This window comes from Lactuca virosa, chromosome 8 (assembly GCF_052849685.1).
Source record: "Lactuca virosa cultivar CGN04683 chromosome 8, Lactuca_virosa_CGN04683_v6, whole genome shotgun sequence".
NCBI classification, from domain to species: domain Eukaryota; kingdom Viridiplantae; phylum Streptophyta; class Magnoliopsida; order Asterales; family Asteraceae; genus Lactuca; species Lactuca virosa.
Window position 1 is genome coordinate 375,637,730 of NC_136433.1, and position 17,155 is coordinate 375,654,884.

The following is a 17,155-nucleotide window of genomic DNA, read 5'->3' on the forward strand; positions in this document are numbered from 1 at the left end:
ATACCCCAATCTTTCTTGACCGGACTGATGGTTTTCTCTATAATGCCCTTGATCTGTCTGTTTGAAGCTTCAGCCTGTCCATTGGTTTGCGGGTGATATGATGTGGATACCCGATGTGTGACACCATATTTCTTGAGGACAGCTTCGAGGGTGCGGTTGCAGAAATACGTACCCCGATCACTAATAATGGCTTTTGGTGTCCCAAACCTAGCAAATATATTTTTCTTGACAAAATCAACCACAACCTTGGCATCGTCGGTTCGTGTAGCTTTTGCCTCGACCCATTTGGACACGTAATCCACAGCAAGTAAGATGTACACAAACCCGAAAGAAGGCGAAAACGGACCCATGAAATCTATACCCCAAACGTCAAAGATTTCACATATTAAGATTGGAGTAAGTGGCATCTGATTACGAGATGTCAAAGACCCAATCATTTGACATCTTTCACAGGTTTTGCAAAATAGAAAAGAGTCACGAAAAATATGAGGCCAATAAAGACCGCTGTCCAAGACCTTGCGTGCGGTTCGTTGCGGACCATAATGCCCTCCACAAGCTTCTGAATGGCAGAAATTCAGGATTGACTTGACTTCATCTTGAGGTACACATCTTCTAATCACCTGATCAGCACAGTGTTTCCATAGATACGGCTCGTCCCAAACATATCTTTTCGCCTCCTTTTTTATTTTATCTTTCTGGGCTCGGGTGATATCTGAAGGGAGTTCTCTGGAGACAAAGTAGTTCACAATATCAGCAAACCAAGGAGGGTTCTGAACAGCGAATAGATGCTCGTCAGGAAATGTTTCGCGGATCGGTGTCGGGTCTTCAGGTGGGGTGAGTCGGCTCAAATGATCAGCTACCAAATTTTCTCTACCACTTTTATCCATGATTTCTATATCAAACTCGTATAGCAGCAAAATCCATCTAATCAGCCTTGGCTTTGAGTCTTTTTTGGCAAGAAGGTAACGAATGGCTGCGTGATCCGAAAAGATTATGACTTTTGTGCCCAACAAATACTGTCTGAATTTTTCCAATGCAAAAACAATTGACAGCAACTCTTTTTCAGTGGTGGAGTAGTTTGCTTGGGCGCTGTCCAAAGTCTTTGATGCATAATATATAACGTGGGGGACCCGGTCTTTTCTCTGTCCTAGAACAGCTCCAACAGCAGTGTTACTGGCGTCACACATTATCTCGAATGGTAAACTCCAATCTGGGGGCTGAATGATGGGGGTAGAAGTAAGAAGATTTTTCAGCACATCAAAAGCCTTCTTGCAATCTTCATTGAAGTCAAATTCAGCGTCTTTCTGCAATAACTGGCACATGGGAACTGATATTTTTGAAAAATCTTTTATAAACCTCCTGTAAAACCCTACATGACCAAGAAAGGAACGCACTTCCCGAACATTCTTTGGGTAGGGTAAGCTCTTTATAACATCTATTTTTGCTTTATCAACTTCCAAACCTCTTTTTGAAACAATATGTCCAAGAATCAGACCTTGGTCAACCATAAAGTGACATTTTTCAAAATTTAAAACCAGGTCTGTTTCTATACATCTTTGTAAAATTTTTGTGAGGTTTTTCAAACAAATATCAAAGGAGTCACCATAGACGGTAAAATCATCCATGAAGACTTCTATGGTATTTTCGACATACTCAGAAAATATACTAACCATACACCTTTGAAAGGTAGCAGGTGCGTTGCAGAGTCTGAGTGGCATACGCCTATACGCGAATGTCCCGAAAGGGCAGGTGAAGGTCGTTTTCTCCTGGTCTTCTGGAATCTGATGGAAACCTGAAAATCCATCCAAGCAACAGTAGTGGGATTTTCCAGCAAGCCTCTCTAGCATCTGATCTATGAATGGGAGAGGAAAATGATCTTTCCGGGTGGCTGCGTTTAATTTTCTATAATCAATACAAACGCGCCATCCGTTCTGAACCCGAGTTGGAACCAACTCTCCTTCTTTGTTCTCTACCACTGTCACTCCAGCCTTCTTAGGAACAACTTGAACTGGGCTGACCCACTTGCTGTCAGAAATTGGGTATATCATCCCAGCATCCAGTAACTTCATAATTTCTTTTTTAACCACCTCGATCATTGGTGGGTTTAATCTGCGTTGGGCTTCTCGCGATGGCTTATAATCTTCTTCCATCAAAATTTTGTGCATGCATAGAGATGGGCTGAGTCCTTTAATGTCTGCAATAGTCCACCCGATTGCGCTTTTATACTCCTTCAGAATTCTGATCAGCTCTAACTCTTCTTTTTCTGACAGCTTGTTGGATATGATAACTGGTAATGTTTCTTTTTCTCCAAGATATGCATATTTCAGATGTTCTGGAAGTGTCTTCAGCTCCAAGATGGGGGCTTGCACTACAGAAGGAAAAAGCTTGGAGTTAGAAATTGGTAATTTAAGAGTTTGGGTACCATACCTCAGCTTTCTCTGCTGGTCCATATGAGCTGCCATTTCTTGAACTTCTCTATCAACCACATAATTTTCTGATATAACCTGAGCTACATTAATAGACAAATTTCCGTGGAGCACTAATGCTAGTGACTCACGGTTAGCAATCTCAAAATTGTCTGCAGTTAGTGGTTCAATTACATCAATAAAATTAAGGGCTGAAACATCATCAGGATAACACATGGCATCATAAATATTGAAGTTGATAACTTCACCATCAAATTCCATTGAAAGGGTACCATCATAAACATCTATTTTGGTTCTGGCAGTTTTTAAAAATGGTCTCCCCAAAAGAATGGAACATGAGTTTGGTGAGTCGTCATCTCCCATATCCAAAACATAGAAATCATCTGGGAATATGAGTTCATTCACTTGAACCAAAACGTCTTCCAGTACACCTTTTGGGTGTACCAGAGAACGATAAGCTAACTAAATGATGACTTATGTTCTTTTTAAAGGCCCTACCCCGATAGTTTTAAAAAGTGAATATGGTAAAACATTTATAGAAGCTCCTAAGTCCAACATAGCTCTTGGCACTGAAAGGTTCCCCAATTTGCAAGGAACAGTAAATACTCCTGGATCCTTACACTTTGGGGGTAGCCTTTTTTGTAAAACAGCTGAAACATTCTCGCTTACTTTAACTGTTTCGTTTCCTTTTAATTTTCTTTTTAAAGTACACAACTCTTTTAAAAATTTAGCATATCGGGGTAGTTGTTTAATTGCATCAAGAAGGGGAATATTTACCTCAACCTTTCTGAAGAAATCCATAATTTCTTTATCTTCCTTTTCTTTTTTCGTGTTTTTCAGTCTTGAGGGAAAAGGAGGAGGGGTAATTTTTACTTCAGGTCCATCTTTTTTCTGCACCTCTTCAGTTGCCTCAGATTCTTGCTCAACCACGATCTCTTCTTCCTCATCTTCTTGCTGATCTGGTCCTTTGTAGTTTTTACCACTTCTGAGGGTGACAGCACAAGCATTGTGCTTCGGGTTTTTCTCAGTCTGAGATGGGAATTTTCCTTGGGTTTGTGCTTCTAGTTTGCTCATGGAGTTCGCGAGTTGTGATACTTGCTGCTCCAGATTTTTGATACTGGACTTTGTTTCATTCTGGAAAGCTTGGGTACTGGTAGCAAGACTTTTAACTATGTCTTCCAAAGACATGCTGGAACTACTAGCTTGTGACTGAACAGGTGGTTGCTGAAAATTGCTCTGGTGCTGATTTTGCTGAAAAGATTGCTGAAACCCGGGTGGAGCTTGATATTGGTTTCTTTGCTGAAAACTCTGTTGAGGTCTTGGCTGGAAATTGTTATTTAGAGGCCCTCCCCAAGCTTGGTTGTTGCGATGCTGATCAAATGGCCTTTGCTGAAATCCTCCCATAGCTTGCACAGATTCATTATCTTCTTGAAGTATTGGGCACATATCAGTTGGGTGCCCGGTTTTGCAGCAGATCCCGCAAGGTTTGACCTTTGGCTCTACACCTTTTTCTTTTGTCAACAAAAGAACAGCTTTAGTCAATTCTGAAATCTGGGATTCCAGGTGGGCATTGCTCATCTCCTTGACTCCTCTTGAATGGTCTGGGTACCACTCTTCCTCAGTTGCTGACTGTTTTGATTCATTAGCCAGCTTCTCTATTAATGCCCTGATCTCTGTTGGTGTCATGTCTGAAAGTGACCCTCCACTAGATGCATTTTTTAGTCGCCTCTCCATAGGTATCAATCCTTCACAGAAACACTGATAAACTGATAATCACTAATGCCATGTTGTGGGCATCGGACTAACAGCTTCTTGAATCGCTCCCAATAAGTGTGGAGAGCTTCTCTTTTGCCTTGCTTTATACCCAAAATCTCTCTGCGTAGATTTGACACTTTCGTCTCGGGAATATATTTTTCTAGGAAGAGCTTGGCGAGTTCATTCCAGCTTGTTATTGAGCCAGATGGAAGGTCATATAACCACTCCTTTGCTGCATCTTGAACTGAGAAGGGAAACGCCCTGAGTTTGATCTTGTCTTCAGTAACTCCATGGGGTTTCATTCCAGAGCAGACAACATGGAATTCCTTGAGAAATTTATGAGGATCTTCATTCTCAAGGCCTCGAAATGGGGGTAGCAGATGGATTAAACTGGATTTGAGCTCAAAATTTCGAGCTTCTGGAAAGGTGATACACAAGGGCTGCTGGGTAACCTCTTGTGTTGCCCACTCACGGAGAGTTTTTTCAGCTTCATCTCCGTTTTCACTCATGATGAATTCTGATTCGGTTTCAGAAGAATCTGTGAGTTCGGGTTTGTCTGAAGATGATGATGAGTATGTTTTGAACGGGCTGTTAACGGGTGAAGTAGGTGGTGCTTTCGGAAAAGGTTGAAATGAGTGTTCAGGTTCGTTCCACAAGGGAGTGCCTTGTGGTATGGGTGAGGTTGAGGTTCCTGTTTGTTGCTTTCGAAGTTTTTCTTCCTTCTTTAGCTTCCTAGCAGTCTTCTCAATCTCTGGATCAAAAATCAGATTACCTGTACGTGAAGATCTTGGCATAAAACTATTAGTGTTTTACCGTGTCCCCGGCAACGGCACCAATTTTTTAATACCGCTGTCGTACATGATTTAAACAAATAAAAATAATAAATAAACTGCTTTATGGCACTAACAGGTAGTACAGGTAAGCAGGGTCGGATCCTCAGGGACATGTTCTAATGTTTACACCTCTTTGCGTAAGGTGTGGTCTAATTCTTGATGAATGCAATAAACATAAAAAGGGGGGGGGGTTATTTCTGAAAATTAAACTAATAGAAATCGAAATTGACAAAAGAATAAATAAATTTAAAGTGATGAAAATTCAATTAAAAGAAAGCAATTCCAGTTTCGCGGTGACTCCTCTAATCATATAATTAACCTTCAACACAATATTTGACTATGCACTTGTTTAAACTGGTACTAAGGTTCATTAACAAGCTCTAATGACCTTTATTACAAAAATTCATTTAATCAAAATAAGTTCTCTGAATTAAATCTAACTTTTTACTAAATTAACCAAACAAGCTCTTGATTAACAAAGAAAAGTTGTATTAGACACAGTGTAATTCCCAGTAAAGTTCAATACCTCTCATAAGCTCGGAGGCGTTAAAACTTGTTTGATCATTTCATATTAGAGTTAACCCTAAACTCATAATTAATCTAATACTTGTCACTTTTCACTAATTAATCTAGACAATTACGGATCTAAACAATTAGATGACTAGAATGATTCACAAACAATTTAAGTGGCCAACAAAAACTGAAATCAACATCAAACATTCAATTTATCACAGAACTGATCAAACTAAACAGTAATCATAGTCAAACATAGTGCCTAATGATTAATCATATGAAAAGGTTACGTCTTGCGAAACTGAAATCTGAGTTTTTAGCCTGACATGGCTAAAAACGGATTACAAACAGTGGAAATAGAATCTAAACGATAAATCTTACTAAACTACGGATTTGAATCGAATCGTCTCCTTTAGATCTGCGTTCTTCACTTGAAAACCTCTGAAAATCGCCTCTGAATCGCCAGGAATCGCCAATTAGGGTTACTGGAAGAGTATGGGGCAGTATTTATACGTCTAGCTGTCAAAACGACGTACATGCGATCGCAGGTAGGGAACCTGCGATCGCATGTATCACCAAAAATGTGTCACGGGACTCTTTAATGAAGTACGTTGCTATTTTGAGGCCGTTTGACCAACCTGCGACCGCAAAGGCACAACCTGCGATCGCAGGTTCTCTTTTTTTCTCATCTGATGAATTTTGTGACTCGTTGGAACCTCGATGGCAACCTGCGACCCAACCTGCGATCGCAAGGTCAAACCTGCGATCGCAAAGGCATAACTTGCGATCGCAAATGAGGCTTTTTGGCTCTTTTTGTTCGTCGTTCCTCCTTCCAAGTAGTTCTCGATCATTTCCCGGCATCCTTCCTTGATCTAGACTCCAATTAAGCTCCTAAGCATCCACAAACGCATCCCGAACTGGCTCAATCATCCATGTGCTCCAAATAGCCCTGAAAAGTCATAACAAACGTGAGCAGTACGGGCATTCTACAAAATAATCATGAAACACGAAATACATAAGAATAATCGGGAATTAGTTAACTATTTATAACGAAATACGTAGGAAATTGTGCTAAAAGATGCATATAAAATGCATCTAACACTACTCCTGCCACATATCACATATCACATAACTATAAAAGTTATCTCTACCATTGGCAGATATCATTTAGCTATACAAGCTATCTCTACCGTTAGCCACAAAGGCTATCTCTACCATTAGCCACAAGGCTATCTCTACCATCAGCCATAAAGGCTGTCTCTACCATTAGCCACAAAGGCTATCTCTACCGCATATCACGCATACATACAAATCACACACCTCTACATAGCAAGTATAGCAACTATCATAAAGTGGGTCGGCCTTGGTGCCTTAGACCCATAAGTATGGTGAGAAGACTCGCCTCTCGAATGCTGAACTGATGACCTAAGATGGCTTGAAACGACGATCTTCAGGCATCGGAATAGTTATGACATTTGTCACCTTAGGCCTGCCGGCCTAACTCTAGCTAAGAGTTAAGGTGCGGGATTGTCAGTCCCATATAGATCTATACACAAATTTACGCTCTCCCTCCAGGAGACTCTGGTTATAATTTCAGGGCTTGGTTGGTAATTAGGTAAGTACTTGAAGTATGTCTCACAAAGCTATACTGACGGTTACGTGTAGAATAAATGAAAATCACTTTGTAATGAATAATTGTATGCATGTTTCATAAACTATACCTATTATAGTTTATATTTGTGTTTCCGTAGTGTAACCTGAACTTAGTAAAAATAGTACATATGTTCCATAAACTATACCTATTATAGTTTATATGTTTGTTTTGTGTTGTATCTCTGAATTTAGTAACAATGATGTAAGTGTTCCATAAATTATACCTATTATAGTTTATTATGTAAGTTCTTGTATTGTTTTGTGACAACCGTCAATTTTTGGTCAAGACAAATTCAAATAAAGTCAACAAGTCAAACCCTTGTATATTAGGGTTTACATTATGTTTACTATTGTACAACGCACCATCTTAATACAAAGTATCCCTTAGAGGTTTCATGTGTTCAGGAAATCTAAGCCCTAATCAGAATAAGCGATGAAACGACTCGATAAAACACAACTACATACCTTACAGGGGCATATAACACTCATAACGAGGCATAACGGGGTTTACAAAACTTGCATTAAGAGTCTAAACACTAACAAAAGTCACAAAAAAAATCTCTCCCAAATCTCTCTCAAAATCTCTTTTAACTGTTTATAATCACCCGGGGGATCCCGACCCTTAACTTAGTCAACAATCACTCGAAACGAGAAGTTTATTTGAAAATCAGCCATATATGGCCGAACCCTCTTAGAACCGAACCCTCTTAGAGCCGAAGCTCTTAAAACCGAACCCTCTTAGAACCGAACCTCTTAGGACCGAAGCTACTTATGAACCGAACCCCCCTTAAAGACCGAACACACCCTTCGGCCCGAAACCTACTTCGGTTCATCCCACCTTCGGTTCGGGTTAGTCACTTCGGTTCAGATCAAGCCCTTTCGGTCCATTTTGCTTTCGGTCCATTTCGCCTTCGCCTCCCATACACCTTCGCCTGCGAGCTTCATGGACCGAACCTACTTTCGGTTCTAGGCTTCATGAACTGAACCCTCGTAGGTTCGCTCCTCACTTCCGGTTTTCGACCACATTCACGTTTTAAGCCCGTTTTTCATGATTTTAACGTGTGATTTTCACCCAAAACCATATTTTACTATTTTCAACCTTCTAAAATCATAATGTATCCATATCTTAGCAATTTCTAAGATATAACTCATATTATTGATTAAGATAAAGTGCAAAGTACAAGGTACAAGAAGGTACTTTTGAGTTTTCCCATAAAGCTATGACAACAAGCCGTCCCCCATACCCACTCTATGACAACCTCCAGTCACTATTCACATCAGCCTTAGTCTACTCATTGTACTCCTACCCTTATTCAACAAGTTTCCTTAATCCCACACACACAAAGAGTCAATACTCCTCACATCCTTTAGATCTCATTCACTTCCACCAAAAAGCAAACTCATTTCTCTCTCACATTCTCTCTCCAAAAACTCGAAATTCCCAGGAAGATCTTGAGTTTCTCCTCTACTCTTGGTAAGTGTCTTCATCCTACACTTGAACATTCTACACTTCTTCACACAAATCACGTATTTTTTATACAAATATCGTCATAATCGTTCTTAGATCTTCAAATCTTCAAGCATCTTTCAAGTGTTCTTGACTTGGAAACTCCTTTTCTTCATCATCCATCTCAGAAAATCACTCAAGGTGAGTTCATACCCCTACATTTTCATGTTTTCTTCAAGTTTTAGGGGGGGGGGGATACAAGTTATAACACCAAAAACTTAACTAAAATCAAACATCAGCTTTCATCAGGAAAGTTTAGTTCCATTCACGGACTGTTTTTAACATCTTAAACTTTTTAGTTTTCAAAACTGTACAAGGTACAAATAGTTTAGGTTTATACCTTTCTAATGACTACTTGCACATATTCATACGATTTTTCTACAATTTATGGCGATTTTTACAAAACTGCCTATCATTTCAGAAACAACTTCGGACCAGTCTGTGAAGTTGAACATTTTCACACACGTTAGAGACTTCTAAAAATCATGATAAAAATTATGAACAAACTAGACACATTTTCTAAAATTTCAGAGTTTACGGATTCAGTTTTCGACTTCGTATGATTTTTCTGTGATTTTTCTAAAACAGTGCAGAAAAGTTAAACAGCTTATAATATTAACAACACTTTGTAACATGTTGAGGAAAGTGTATAACAATAAGTTTCTAAATGTTGGATGCATTCTTGTTAGTTTATCATCATAAACAGAAATTAGTCATTCATGATAAGGGTTCTCATTCACTTCGAACACATACAATAAACTATAATAGGTATAGTTTATGGATTTTACATTACACACATACTACATAAAAGAGGATTTACTTCCAACACATAAAAGATTTTACATTCAAACCACACGTAAACTCGTTAACATAAGTTGCGAGACAATTCTTCATTGTAATCTTAGAGTACGGGTTAAAATTCCTGTAAGTTATAACCAGAGTCTCTTGTAGGGAGAGCGTGATAATTGTATATAGATCTATATTGGGATTGACACCCCACACCTTGCTGCTAGCTATAGCGGGACCTGCACGTCTACGGGTGACAAATGTCATAATAGTTCCGACGCCTGAAGTACGTCGCAGCAGGTCTACCCTGTCATAGTATGGTTGTAGTGACTCACATAGGGAGTTAACGACATTTCAAGTTTACGGGAAATTCTACTTTAAAAAGGGGGTTTTATCTATTTAAAACTCCATACATCGTTACAAGTACGAAACACACACATACATTCGGTCTTGGGATTTAAGACTACATAACATTTTATAAGAAAAATATTGGATTTTTCTTGAGTATACATTACATTTACAAACACGTTACAAGTACGAAACATACACATACATTCGGTCTTGGGATTTAAGACTACACAACATTTTATAAGGAAAACATTGGATTTTTCTTGAGTATACATTACATTTACAAACACGTTACAAGTACGAAACACACACATACATTCGGTATTGGGATTTAAGACTACATAACATTTTATAAGGAAAATATTGGATTTTTCTTGAGTATACGTTACATTTACAAACAAAGGCTTTCAAACTCTACATCCAAAAGCTTATGAACTCACCAACTTAATTGTTGACACTTTTTCAAAACTACTTGTATTCTCAGGAAATTAGTAAAACAGGTAAACCACAGCTTTTGAGGATAGGACGCTAAGGCGTCAAATAGTTCATTATGTCATCATAGTGTAATTGATCTTGAAATATGTAAACTCATACCATGGTGTAACTTTTTCAATTATATTATGATGGTTGTATTTGCTTTGGTCACTATTATACTCGTTGTTATGATACTATACATGAAGTCATTCTCACCCCCGGACGTTTCCGCCATCCTTGGTTTGGGGGTGTGACAGATTGGTATCAGAGCATTGTTTATAGTGAACTAAGTATATCAAACCACATAAGATATACAAACTATAAATGCATTGGGGCTAAAAGTCTCTGATTTAACATTTTCAAAATAACTATACTTTTAGAAACAAATCGTTTCTTGTTAAAAAGTATGAATACATGCGCACATGCGAATATAGTGTCATATCTAGGTCGATACAAAAGTAAAATGAGGAGTTGGACACTACGAGTAGACCTTGGGATATGTAACCAGACTTGGGATGAATATTACCTTATCAACTATATTTATCTGAGGTGTGACTAATGTATGCCGGGGAAGGGTCGTAGTGAGCAACAAGCCTAAAAGCTTCCCATACAAGAAAATCGTTAAGAACCAAACATAACATTTAAAATACTATATGAGTATTTTGTGGTACTATAACTTATGTGAAAACTAAACAGATTCTTGGTAGTAGGTCTATAATCACTAAGTGGATACGCTAAAGTTATATATAACTTAGATATTATAGACTTAGAATCTGTGATCGTTACTTTACTACCTGTTCCTTGTTTGGTTGTGGTCTTAGAGTAGGATCAATTATTCGAAGGTCTATCATATCTTTTGTTGAGTATATAACTGGTATGCACTATGTCATTATAGAAGTAACTAATGAGAATCAAAACCCTATAAGTATTTCTAGGAATATGACTATATTATATGCCTCTTACCCCTTCTATTCTCGCAAGAACATAATGGCAAGATTCTACTTACCAGGCAACCCCTACTTTCCGAACCCGAGAAAGGGTGGATGGTTAGGAGAAGAACCTGAAGAGGATCCCAAAGAGGTGTTCGAGGAAAGAGCCCGAAAAAGACGAAGGGGAAGAGTTGGAAGTGGAGCCAGAGGTCATCAACTCTCCGTACATAGCCAGGGTTCTCGTGAACCGTTTCGACTACATCGGACATGTGCCCCGTTGGGCAACATTGATCGAGGGGTGGAGTCGCCATCAGCGACAGCGATCACCATTTGGAGACCAACGAGGTTGCAATGGACCGGCTGACGGAGCCCTCCCGGTGATGACCCAGCAGATCACGAACATCGGTGACCAAAACAGGGAGACTACGAATCGATTTCGGGAACTGTGTACTGCTACAGACGCTACCATTTCACATAACCAAGACTTGGAAAGAGACTGCTATTTAGGGACCAACTTCTTAAGTACATTGTCGCCGCTCGGGCGGAGGCAGAAGAGTATCAGAATAGACACTCGACACTCGAAGAGAGAGTGCTTGCATCTCATATATATATATATATATATATATATATATATATATATATATATATATATATATATATATATATATATATCAGAATAGACACTCGGCACAACCAAACAAGGAACAGGAGTTAAGGCGAGAACACTAGTCCTAAGCCTGTTGAATCTCATATATATATATATATATATATATATATATATGTGTGTGTGTGTGTGTGTGTGTGTGTATGTTTTGGTAAAAACAATAGTTGAAACAGTTGAAATAATATAGAATAGCTTGAAACAGTTTAAAATAGTTTGAAACGTTTGAACTCGTTTGAAATTGTTTGGATGTTAACACAAAAATTTATTTGTGTTGTACTTGTACTCCCCCCCTAAAAACATGGAAAAATAGTGAAAACGTAGGGGTATGAACTCCCCTCGAATGCGTGTTCTCGTTTGGATACGAAGTGGTAGCGGTAATCCTCGGGTTAGAACCCGTGTGAATAGTCGTATCCTAATAATAATTATACACGATATCGTATTTAAATTAGCGTAATAATTTAAATAATAATTTAAAAGTGTTAGACAACACTAAATTATGTAAGAAATACTTACAAAAAGCCTTAGGAATTATTTGAAGGAGTTCTTGGTGTTCTTGGGTGAAATATGAAATATTTGAAGATGTGCTTGGTGTTCTTGAGGAAAAACTTGAAGATATGAAGGAACTTATGAAGATTTGAAGGTAGGATGATGATTTCGGTTGAAGATTTTAAGATTGGATGAAGATCTGGGCAATATCTTATGAAGATATGAAGGTTTTCAGATGATATCTGAGAGCAAATTGAAGGTGTTTGCGGCCTAAAAGTTGAGAAATGAATTGTGTTTACGGTTGAATACTTATATATAGAGGGTGTTTTCGGTCCTTAATGGGCCTCAAAACAAAAGGGTTTTCGGTCCTATAGTGGGCCTTATAGTGTTTTCGGTCTTAAAGTCAACAAGGAAAAGGGTTTTTGGTTTTTAGTCACATAGAAAAGGGATTTTGGTCAAGCTTTTCATCCTTTAGGGTTTTCGGTTTTTGACTTCTTTTAAAGAAGGAGTTTTCGGTTTTGCATTGGGATAAGATTCCCTAATTCGAAAACTATATATACAGCTTGAATTATTATATTTTAAGTTAAGTATTAGTCTCCTGTATGAATAAGTGAAACCTTTATTTGAATTAGTTTTACTTACATGGACTTGAAATAAAGGGTTGTTACATTATCCCCCCGTTAGAGGGAATTTCGTCCCGAAATTATTTCTATAGAGAGTATTCATGGACTAGGGAAAAGATGCGGGTACTTTTGTTTCATCTGGACTTCACGCTCCCAAGTGAATTCAGGTCCCCACTTGGCATTCTAGAGAACCTTCACTATGGGTATGCGACTTTATTTCGTTCGTTTGACTTCCCTATCCATGATTTCTTCTGGTTCTTCCACAAAGTTTAGACTCTAGTTTATCTCGATTTCATTGAGTGGAATTACAAGAGTCTCATCAGACAAACACTTCTTTAGGTTAGACACGTGGAAGATAGGATGTACGTTGCTAAGTTCTCGAGGTAGTCGGAGTTTGTAAGCTACTGGGCCGATTCTATCAAGAATCTTGAACGAACTAATGTACCTTGGATTTAGCTTTCCACGTTTTCCGAAACGTATCATACCCTTCCAGGGTGAGACCTTCAACAGAACGCGGTCACCAACCTTGAATTCCAAGGGTTTTCATCTCTTGTTAGCGTAGCTCTTTTGTCTATCTCTAGAAGCTTTCAGTCGTTCTCGGATTTGGACGATCTTTTCTATGGTTTTTAGAATGATCTCCGAGCCGGTGAGAGTGCTGTCAGGAGATTGGCCTCTAGCTAGTTGCGTGTCACCCACTTCAGCCCAGCACAGAGGGGATCTGCACTTACGGCCATAGAGGGCTTGGAACGGGGCAACCTTGATGCTAGTGTGATAGCTATTGTTGTATGAAAACTCGACAAGTGGCAAATGGATATCCCATGCTTTACCAAAGTTGATCACGTAGGCTCTCAACATGTATTCTAAGGTTTAAATAGTTCTCTCACTCTGCCCGTCGGTTTTGTGGATGGTAAGTTGTACTCATGTCCAGCCTAGTTCCCAGAGAATTCTGTAGTTACTGCCAGAACCGTGAGGTGAATCTACTGTCTCTATCAGAGATAATAGATATTGTCACACCATGCAGTCGTACTATCTCTCTAATGTAAGTTCTGGTCAATTTCTCCATCTTGTCTTTTTCCTTTATTGGTAGGAAGTGTGCGGATTTGGTTAATCTATGACGATTACCCAAATGGTGTCATGACCACCCGATGTCTTGGGTAACTTGGTTATGAAATCCATTGTAATCCACTCCCACTTCCACTCAGGTATCTCTGGTTGTTGTAGTAAACCCGAGGGCTTCTAGTATTCTACCTTGACTTTGGTGCAAGTTAGGCACTTGCCCACATAGGTAGCAATCTCGACTTTCATGTTTGGCCACCAATAGAGTTTCTTGAGATCCATATACATCTTATCTGAACCTGGATGAACGGAGTATCGAGTTTTGTGGGCTTCGTTCATGACAACATCTCTGTAGCCACCAAACTTCGGTGTCCATATCCGATTCATGAAATAACGAACTCCGTCACCCTTGCTTTCTAAGTTCTTCTTCATTCCTCTTAAGGCTTCACCTGCCACATTATCAGGCTTCAAGGCTTCCAGCTGGGCCTCTTTGATCTGTGTGGACAGATGTGAATGGATGGTCATGGTTAGTGCTTTTACTCTGCGACCTGAGTACTCCTTTCGACTAAGGGCATCTACTACTACATTGGATTTGTCGGGATGATAGTGAATTTCGCATTCGTAATCATTGAGTAGTTCCACCCATCGTCGTTGTCTCATGTTAAGTTCTTTATGGTCGAAGATGTGTTGGAGCCTTTTGTGGTCGGTGAAGATGGTGCACTTTGTACCGTAAAGGTAGTGCCTCTAGATCTTCAGAGCAAACATTACTGCTCCCAGCTCAAGGTCATGAGTAGTGTAGTTAACTTCGTGTGTCTTTAGCTGTCTCGAGGCATAGGAAATAATCTTTCCCCGTTGCATAAGTACACAGCCTAGTCCCTGATTGGATGCATCGCAGTATACTACGAAGTCTTCTGTTCCTTCCGGAAGGGACAAGATAGGTGTGCTGGACAGGGCTTGCTTCAGTGTTTGGAACGCATTGTCTTGTTTCTCTCCCCAGCTAAAGGTTACACCCTTCTGAGTCAGGGTGGTAAGTGGCTTAGCGATTCAGGAGAAGTTTTGGATGATCCTTCTGTAGTAGCCAGCGAGGCCTATAAATTGACGAATCTCAGTTGGGGTTCTAGGGATCGTCCAATTTTCGATAGCTTTGATTTTGGAGGGATCCACATGAATCCCTTCCTCGCTGACCACATGACCAAGGAAATTCACCTTCCTAATCCAAAACTCGCACTTTGAGAACTTCACATATAGCTTCTCTGCCCTTAATGTTCCCAGAACTTGTCTCAGATGCTGGCTATGTTCTTCCTGACTTCGTGAGTAGATGAGTATATCATCTATGAATACTATCATGAATTTGTCAAGGAAAGGACGACATACCCGATTCATTAAATCCATGAATATTGCGGGTGCATTTATCAGACCGAAGGGCATCACTACAAACTCGTAGTGACCATAACGAGTTCAGAATGTTGTTTTGGTAACATTATCCTCCTGGAATCGTAGTTGGTGATACCACGATCTCAGGTCGATCTTTGAAAAGTAGCTTGCTCCTTGGAGTTGATCGAAGAGGTCATCTATTCGCGGTAGAGGATATCGGTTCTTAATGGTAAGCTTGTTTAGTTCGCAATAATCTATGCACATGCGAAACGATCCATCCTTCTTCTACACGAATAGGACCGGAGCTCCCCAGGGTGAGAAGCTCGGTCTAATGAGTCATTTGATGAGCAGTTCGTTAAGTTTGCTGGATAGTTCCTACATCTCTGCTGGTGCAAGACGATACGGGGATTTGGCTACGGGGGTAGCTCCAGGAATCAAATCGATTCGAAACTCGACTTGGCGTTCAGTAGGAACTCCTGGAAGATCTTCGGGAAAAATGTCGGGAAAATTACAGACTTCGGGAATGCTCTCGATGTCTTTTACGTCTTGCTGCTCATTCACAACATGTGCTAAGAATGCATGGTACTCCTTACGCATGTATATTTGGGCTTTGACATAAGAGATGATGCGAAGGTTCGTACCGGGTTTGTCGCCGTATATAACGAGGGTTTCGCCACTTGACAAATTAAGATGAATGGCTTTTTCAAAACATAAGATATCAGCACGGTGAGGACTTAGCCAATCCATGCCGATGATAACGTTGAAGCTTTTTATGGAGACCGGCATAAGGTCAATTTGAAAAGAATGGTCGTTTAGAGTGAGGGTACAGCCTATGAATATGTCGTTAGTGCTCTCAGTCTTCCTATTTTCCATCTCGACGGTGAATGTTTCGTTTAGTGTTTGTGGTTTTTGTTTGAGTAGATGCTTAAATTTATGGCTAACGAAACTCCTCTCTGCACCACTATCAAAGAGTATGCATGCATAAGAGTTATCGAGAAGGAACGTACCCATGACTACCGTGGGATCTGCTACTGTGTAACACCCCCATTATTAAATAAATAAGTAAATAAATTAATGATTGAATAGTACCCCTAAAATCAATAATTATATAGCAAGGTGTTGGTCTCGAGGAGCTAATTGTCACAATTTTAGAGATTGGGGGTTTAAAGTGTAAAATCTGGACTTAATTTGTAAGCAATATGGAAGATAGGGGCTGCTTGGTAACAATTAGGACTCACTATGAAAGGAATTATGGAAGCAAGGGTTAAAATGTAAATTCTGGATTTAAATTGTAAAGATTTATGGAAGCTGGGGGCTGAATGGTAAATATTGGATCAATGTTGAAAAGAGTTTTTGGGGTCAGGGGCCAAACTTGTTATAATGCTTCAATGTTTCATTTAGAACACAGGATTAAACCGTGTCTTTCTCCCCCCCCCCCCTGTCGCATCTTAAACCCTAAGCATAAAAGACCTTATTCAGCCGCTATCACCTCCCGTGAGCCTCACAACCGCTACCACTCGTCTCCGTTCATTTTTCGCACACAAAGATTAATCTAAGCAATATTGGACTTAATGTATTAAGTCCTTAGTGGATTAAGTCCTTAATGGGTTAAGTAGGGAACTTAACCCTAATCGTCATTTTATGTGAAACCCTAATTTCACTTGGGTTTATTATTGGGCCTTTCTATTGGTCCTTGATGATTGGGTTATTAATGGGCCATCCAAGATC

At 39.5% G+C, this 17,155-nt stretch overlaps 1 protein-coding gene across 1 annotated transcript; it reads right to left on the minus strand.

Annotated features, from left to right (window-relative positions):
• Nucleotides 1-2,900: 2,900 nt before the first annotated feature.
• LOC145131943 (uncharacterized) lies at nucleotides 2,901-4,160 on the minus strand. Its single transcript, XM_079066584.1, has one exon. It carries the CDS (start codon nucleotides 4,158-4,160, stop codon nucleotides 2,901-2,903), a length of 1,260 nt encoding a protein of 419 aa, XP_078922710.1.
• Nucleotides 4,161-17,155: the final 12,995 nt, after the last annotated feature.